The sequence below is a fragment of the Nicotiana tabacum genome, chromosome 23, assembly GCF_000715075.1.
Source record: "Nicotiana tabacum cultivar K326 chromosome 23, ASM71507v2, whole genome shotgun sequence".
Classification (NCBI taxonomy): domain Eukaryota; kingdom Viridiplantae; phylum Streptophyta; class Magnoliopsida; order Solanales; family Solanaceae; genus Nicotiana; species Nicotiana tabacum.
In genome coordinates this window covers 62,034,583-62,042,754 of record NC_134102.1, presented here as the reverse complement: position 1 = coordinate 62,042,754, position 8,172 = coordinate 62,034,583, and the positions used below count along the sequence as shown (strand labels likewise).

At 36.0% G+C, this 8,172-nt stretch overlaps 1 protein-coding gene across 1 annotated transcript; it reads right to left on the bottom strand.

Annotated features, from left to right (window-relative positions):
• Positions 1–558: 558 nt before the first annotated feature.
• Positions 559–7,034, bottom strand: LOC107801708 (uncharacterized). Its single transcript, XM_016625080.1, has 2 exons — positions 5,910–7,034; positions 559–853 (listed from the first exon to the last, which is right to left on the bottom strand). Exons 1-2 carry the CDS (start codon positions 6,874–6,876, stop codon positions 846–848), a joined length of 975 nt encoding a protein of 324 aa, XP_016480566.1. The 5' UTR covers positions 6,877–7,034; the 3' UTR covers positions 559–845.
• Between the last annotated feature and the right edge of the window lie 1,138 nt (positions 7,035–8,172).

Below are 8,172 nucleotides of genomic sequence, written 5' to 3'. Positions count from 1 at the left end.
GAATAAAATGTTTGAAAAACAAATAGGGAAAACAATGGAAGTTTACATAGATGATATGCTGGTTCAGTCTTTGAACGCAGGTGATCATCTAAAACACCTCCAAGAAACCTTTAACATCCTAAGGAAGCACAACATGAAGCTTAACCCCGCATTCAGAGTCAGCTTCGGTAAGTTCTTGGGTTTCTTGGTGTCACAAAGGGGGATCAAAGTCAATCCCGATAAAATTAAAACTATTGAGGACATTCCCGACCAGCTATCAAATGTGAAAGAGGTTCAAAGGTTAATGGGAAGAATGGCCTCTTTAAGTAGGTTTATTTTCCGGTCTTCAGAAAAATATCATCACTTCTTTTCACTTTTGAAAAGTAAGAACAACTTCGAATGGACTCCGGAATGCCAGCAGGCCTTGAATGATTTGAAAAGGTATTTATCGAGTCCTCCGTTACTATCAAAACCGGAGGAAGGCGAACAATTGCTGATTTACTTAGTGGTCTCGGAGGTAGCGATAAGTGCCGTTTTAGTCCCTAAAAGTTTTTTTTTTGACAAACAGGGATAATATATTAAAAGTTACGGAATAATGTATGTTACATCATTCAAAAAACTACAAGCCTTAAGGACATTTATATTTCCCAAGTTGGATAACTTACAGCATACTTCAATACTAATATTTTTGACAAAATAAACATAACCCGCCCTATCTGCTGCCAGATTATTTAAAATATAAGAGGGTGGTTTGCCAAGTGGTTGATGTTCCCTTGCATGATTGAGGGCTTCCTTTGCCATCTTATGGACCACTTTGTTCCCCTCCCTGAAGTTATGGCTGATTGATGGCTGCTTCAGCTGGTGCATTAACCACCTGCAAGTATAAAGAATCGAATTGTGGGGAACACAGTTAGAATTTAGTACCTTAATTACCTCCGTTGCGTCAATTTCGATGACCAAAGGTGTGTATCCGTTTGTTAGAGCGATACTTAGTCCTTCCTTGAGAGCCTCTAATTCAGCCTGGAGAGGGGAGCTTGAGGGACAGGTGTGTTGGTAACCCATTATCCACTTGCCATTATGGTTTCTAAATACCCCTCCTATGCCTCCTAGATTTGTTTTTTCTTTGAATGCACCATCTATGTTTAGTTTGAAAATATTTGGTTGTGGTTTGTGCCATGCAACTTCAACTGCACGGGAATGAATAGTGTGTTGCTCTTTTTGAGTGAGAAGCTTATACTCTATTGCTAGGGATATTGCATGAGTGGGTTATAGTTCATAGTCATGTTAGAATGATTATTGTTATTACGGTTGAGCCAAATGCTCCAAAGAACAAAAGGGTATAGATCTTCTCATGCAAGATGAGGGGAGAAAGTATTATTATTCAAATTTCTAACTTTTTGAAGCCAGTGGGTATCATTTCGATGAGCAGAACTATTTAAACCTATCTTAGTCCAGTAATTAAGGACTGCTTTGCAATTTGTGAAAATGTGTTTAATGGATTCATTTTCCTCTTTACACACTGGACAAGTAGGATCAATGTTCAAGCCTATATGATTAAGGTAGGATCGAGTGGGGAGTTTGTTGTGGAGACATTTCCACAATAAGATTTGTATCTTATTTGGGCAGCGCATATCCCAAATCCAACTAAAGTCTGTAGAGTTTTTGTCATTGGAGATAATTAATTTATAGCAACTGTTTGAAGAAAATTTTTCGTCCCCCGTTAGCTCCCAATACATTGAGTCATTTGAGTATTCTATGGGATAAACAGATAGGATACTATTTCTGATATGTTAGGGTAGGTCAAAGGTGATTTTCTTCAGTACCCATTTATTATTAATCCAAATGTCTTTGATGGTAAGGTTGTTGCAAGACATTGTGAGAGGACCCTCCATTAGATGCCTCATGTTTGAGGACTTAGGGATCCAGTTCGATTCCCAAATGTTCATGTGGGGGATCCATTTTAATCCTTTGTTACAAATTTTCTACCCTTTTACCATACTTTTCCATATGAAGGAAGTGTTTTTAAAATTCTTGGTAGAGCCATAATTTGAAGATAGGATTTTTGACCATGGATGATTTGTGTTATGTATGAGTCTCCAAGTGAGGTTAGCCAAAGTTACTAGGTTTTTCTTTTGCTAAGTGAATACCAAGACCCCCGCCGTTGTTGTCCCTTGTCACTGTATCCCAGGAAACTAAGTAAATTCTTTTTGAGATATTTGTGGAGCCCCAAATAAATATTTTTTGGATTTTGTCAATATGCTTGATAATTTTTATAGGGAGATAATTATACTGCATGATATGATTTGGGATACTGTTTAGAGTAGATGAGGCCAGGGTAGTTTTTCCTGCCATGTTGAGAAAATTTGATTTCCAAGAGGTCAATCTATTAGTCATGTTATCAAGGATAAATTAGTAATCAATAGATTTAGGCTTGTTATTAGTGATTGGAAAGCCTAGATATTTTCCAAAACTATTGCTAATATTAATGTTAAAGAGTTTTGCTAAAACCTTGGATGTATGTTTAGGGCAGTTTTTGGAGACACTTAATTTTGATTTAGAGAAGTTTATTTTTTGGCCCGATATATTAAAAAAGGAATTTAGGCAGTTTAGAATAGTATTTGGGGATTTTTTGTCAATCTTGCACATTAGAGTGAGGTCATCCGCATAGAAAAGATGAGATAGTTAGCATTGGTTCTTTCCCATTTTGATAGGAGACCATGTTCCAATATCAATATTGTAGTTGATTTGAGTGGAAAGCATTTCCATGCAAATAATAAAAATGTATGGTGATAGGGGGTCTCCTTGCCTAATACCTCTGCTAGGAGAGAAGAACTTACTTTTGCTACCATTTACCAAGACATATATCCTGCTTGTGATAATACAATTCATAACGAGGGTAGTGATTTTGGTGGGAAATTTGAAATGACGAAGAGTTCTGTATATAAAGGACCATTTTAATCCGTCAAAAGCCTTTTTAAGGTCTATTTTCCGGGCCATATTTGCCTTAGAACCTAATTATTTGTGCGTTTTAAGCATTAGTTCCTGAATGATTATGGCATTATCACTAGTACGTCTTCCTTTAATAAAACTGGCTTGGTAAGGACTAATGATATTCTCTAAAAAGGATTTTAGTCTATTGGCTATAATTTTAGAAATGATCTTGTAGATAGTGTTACATAACCCAATTAGCCGAAAGTTCTTCAAATTATTTGCATTGGGAATTTTAGGAATGAGGTAGAGATAAGTATCATTGATGCCTGCTGGAAGGTTACTTGATTCAAAAGTTTGGTGACAAAGGTTTGTGACTGAGGTTTTTAGAGTATGCCAATACTTTTGAAAGAAAAATGGGTGAACACCATCCGGACCAGGAGATTTAAAAAGCTTAAAAGTAAATATTGCATTTTTAATTTCTGAAGGGGATATGGAATTGTCTAGAGATGATAAGTTAAAATTTTTGTAACTTAAGGGATCAGATTTAATAGAAGACCAGTTGGAGTAGCTATGGCTAGTTCTGAAGACTTGTTCAAAGTAGGAGAGGGTTTGTTCCATAATTTTTTGTGGATCATCTATCCAATTCCCCTCCAAATCTTTGAAAAAGATAATCTTGTTATTTCTTCTATTATTAGTAGCACATATGTGGTAAAACTTTGAGTTTGAGTCACCTTCATTAAGCCAACTAACTCTAGATCAGAGTTTTCAAAAATCTTCTTCCATTTTCAGGATGTTGTTATAGTCGGACTTGAGGGAGATTTTCAAATTATTTAGGAAAGGGCTAAAACCATAAGAATTTGATTTTGGAATGCCGTTTAATCTAGCTAGGATTCTTTTCTTTTTTTAAAAAGATCTCCAAAAGTATCATTTTTCCAATCAATAATGCGATTTTTAAAGACTCTTGAAGCATCAACAAAAGTCGTGTTGAGCCAACATTCTTTAACAATATTCCCAAATTCAAGGTGACCACGCCAATAGGTTTCTAGTCTAAATGGTTTTGGAAGAGAGTTAAAAGGTTTGGGAATTAATTCTAGGAGAATTACGGATGCCTTAGGGAAAATGTTCACCCAAGCATTATTTGCTAGTAGTTTGTCCAATCTTTCTATGATACGGTCTCTACTAATTTTATTGTGATTTGACCAAGTATATTTGCAACCATTGAAACCTAAGTCCATGAGCTTGCAATAATTAATTTTATTCCATAGTTTTATAGCTCGTCTTCTATTGATAGGGTTACCACCTAATTTTTCATTTGAAACCATAACATCATTGAAATCCCCTCCCTAGTAGCCAAGCACCTTTATAATTATTAAAAATATTAGTGATATTGTCCCACATGATTCCTATTAGAGATTTTTGAACTAGCATAAATTGAGGAAAATAACCAAAAATGTCGTATAGGGGTACCTCAATTAGAACATGAATTTCATTATTTCTTTTGACGAAGTTGTTGACATTCACCAAGTTTGTATCCCAAAGAACTGCCATGCCACCTGATTGTCCCTCTGCTGGGACCTCTATCATATCCGTGAAGCCAAACTCGTTCATAAGACTACCATGATTTGTCATCCTAATTTCTAGTAGAGTGACCATGCAGGGATGATGAGTGGCTATTAATTCATGGAAATTTCTTCTAAATTCAGCATTATTACCTCCTCTCATATTCCAAATAATGAAGTTTTTAGCACGATTCATTGATTGGGGTGGGGGTTAGGGATGACCATTCAGTTGACTCCCTTGAGGGAATATTGGGTTCCTCCTTAATGAGGGAACCAAGATCATTGCTATTTTTCCCACAGTGGGGTCTTGGGGTGGTCTCATATCCATTGTGCATTTGAATAGTGAACTTGGACATGCTAGAATAAGCCTCTTCTCCCGCCTCTCCTCGAATAAAAATACTTTTACTTCGTCTAGGTTTGAGGATTATACCATTGGTTGCATTATGTTATTTGCCCAAATGTAGTTCATATAGTTGCTCATTGTTAGATGAAGACCCTCGGACACTAGTTGTGCTAGGAATTGGGGATTTTGAATTAATATTATGCTCTCCTGACTGTTGATGTTGAGTTGTAGTGATACTCCCCTCCCCATTAGACCTAGCTCTATCCAAGATGTTGGGTGATGATCCTGGGGAAGGAGTGGTTGTGCATAAATTATGGGAAGATTTGATAGTTGTTGCGGAAAAGGAGGGAGGTTCTCCATCGTGTGTGATCTTTGGTTTCTCAGTATTTGGATTAAACGGAATCTTCTCCGATGGTTTAGTGGGATTCTCGGCATTTTTTGGAGATAAAGGTTGGTAATTTAAGGGTTGAGGGAGTGAAATAGGGGGAATGATTACCTCTATTTGCATGTCATTTGAGAGGTTTAGCGTGTTAGGATTAATTGAGGGCGTTGCATGGGTTTTGTTAGCCACGTGTACAAGGGTTTTGGCCATTTGTGATGGAGAATGATTTAGGTTGGACGGGTGTTTATCCGCATACAAGGGAGGATCGTTTGTTGATTTGGTTTTGTCATTAATGGAGGGGTTAAAAATCTTGTAAGTATCATTTGGTATTATTTGGGTGTCAGCCGATTGGTTAGAAGGGTTATTTAGGGGGGACTCTTGGTTTAGTAACTATTTTGTCCTCTAGTGTAGTTTGATAGTTTTTATCAAATTTTGTCTTTTGTGCCCGGTTCATGCACTCTTTATTTGAGTAGTTTTGGTTTTTTTTGTAAGGTGGTATTACCTAAAACCATTTGCTGGGAGTTTATGTTAATGGTTGAGAAACGGTTTTGAGTTTCTAAGGTGTTATTATCAGGGTGGTTTGAGGACGAATTATGGGGGAGTTCTGAAATTTGGACGTTATTTAGTTGATTTTTAGTAACCTTAGGAACATATTTCAGCTTTTGAGTAATAATATACTTACCGGTTGTTGCATTAAATAGCCTGACATTAATACCTGATTCTTGAAACTTTGTATCAACATCAGTGGGTTTGATTGTTGGGAGTTTCCTGCTTCGTGGGAAAGGAACTGTTTGCCATCCTTCATCTTGTGCTCCTGACGATTGTAGTTGGTTTGTTGATGGTTGATCCACTGGAGTAGAGCTTGATTCCTTTGCTGGAGATTTTTCATACAAACATGAGGTGGTTTTGTGACCTAGCCTACCACATGTTTTGCAAAGAAAGTTGTCTGCCTCATAGTGAATTAGTTGTCTATGACTATCAATGTAAATAAATTTTTTCACCGGTTCTTCCATTGGTAACTCGATACAAAGTCTTGCATATCTACCTCTCAGGGGTGAAGATGTACAAGCATCCACCTTCAAAAGTTTTCCTATGGCTCCCCCTATTTTTTGTAGTATTTGGCCATCATAAAATTCAGTAGGTAATTGAGGGAGTCTAATCCAAACTGCTGAATAGTTTTGTTTTGCATTCATTGCAACAAAATTTGGTTGCCAACGTTGTATAGATAGAAAGAATCCGTAAATGAACCATGGACCTTTTTGGAGGATTACATTCATATTTTCTTTCTTTTGTAATTTAACAATGAAGTAGTCATTGCCCAAATCAATGAGAGGGAAATTTTCATTGATTTTCCATAATTCTTGAATTTTTTGTTTCAATATTTGGTGAAGGATCCTTTTGCCATGTAATTTTATTATTAAGGAGTATTTCCATAGATAATAGATCCTTTGTTTGTCCTCCAAGGTGATAGGGACGGAGATAGAAAATTTTTCATTTCCCTCATTTGGATAAGAAATTGTCTCTTCTTCTTGAATATCCATAGGGAGTGTGAGAGTAGATAGGGAATCAGTAGAGATAGTAATTTTTCCTTCATGTCCAATAAGCTTTTCTTTGAATGTTAGAGGGATTGTGGCGTTTGGTATGACTGGGTTATTGTTATCGTCGCTTGATTGAATAGACATTAAATTATCCGGTGGTTTGGAGGGATTTGGGTAATATCTAGGCTTGAGGTATTTGAATTCATGGAAGTTGATGAGTTTTGTTGAAGTAGGGGGTGTAGGTCAGAGAGAAGGGAGAGCTTCTCTCTCTTCACTAAACTTGTCACTTGCTTTTCCCCTAAAAGTTTTAGTACTATCTTGAACGGTTCAAGGAATATGTTGGGAGAGTTGCTTTAATTGCGCCACATAATGATACTCCTATTTGATTTGTCGCCGGGGGTTAAGGAATTGCCGGATTAGGCTACTTGGTTTTGGAAAACTGAGTTGTGTTTAAGGTTTGTTTACCGGAAAAGTAGTTTATTCTGTTTAACAGTTGTTTTAATTTTAAAAAAAAAAGAATTAAAGGCAAGTGAATCGAGGATGATCCAAAATCTTTTCTTAGCTAGTACGATCGGTAAGAACCGTATGATAACTTTAGATAAAAGGAATTGCAGGTTTAGGCTACTTGGTTTTGGAAAACTGAAAGTTGTGTTTAAGGTTACTTTACAGTCCATTAAACAAAGAAATGCAACGTAGGAAAAGATAGCGAGTGGAAGATTAGTTGGAATTAAGCTTCTTCTTTATTTCTTTCATGAATTGGAATTAAGCTTTACTGAGCTCAAAATTAGGTAGATGATTGATTCAATCATTATTTTAGAGTTAATGAAAATAGGAAAAAATATTTTTCACTGGTCAGACTAGTTATGGTAAATGGATAAAAAAATAGTTACTAAAATATGGGTTGAATAATGAACTTTTTAAAAACGGATCAAATATAGATAAGAACTATATTATCCATTTAGAAAATGGATAACCAATGGGTAACCAATGGATAACTAATGGGTCTTAACTTTACATTTGTAAGGCTTCAAATTAGGGTTTATCAAGTTTGGGAGACTAGTCTCAAAGTACGCGCTTTGCGCGTGACCCCGTACCAATGTAATTAATATTAAAATATTATATAAATATTATTAAATAACGTGCTTGACTTATAAAGTAGTAACAATTAAGGAAAAAAGAAAGAAATTATGTCCCGCAAAAGTCTCGATATCTTTTTGTTATTTCTAAAAACTTATATAATCTTGTGATAATTGTCGTTGTTTCTATTTCCTAATACTGAAAACAAACTATAACGATCCGGCCGGTCGTTTTGAGTGTATTAGCCCCGATCCCTTATTTATTATTTTTTTCGTATCTGTTTCTGCTTATGTGACTTGCCGGGAGGTTTCGTTTTGATTTTTGGAGTGTTTTGGGACACTTAGTCCCCAAATGGAGGTTTAA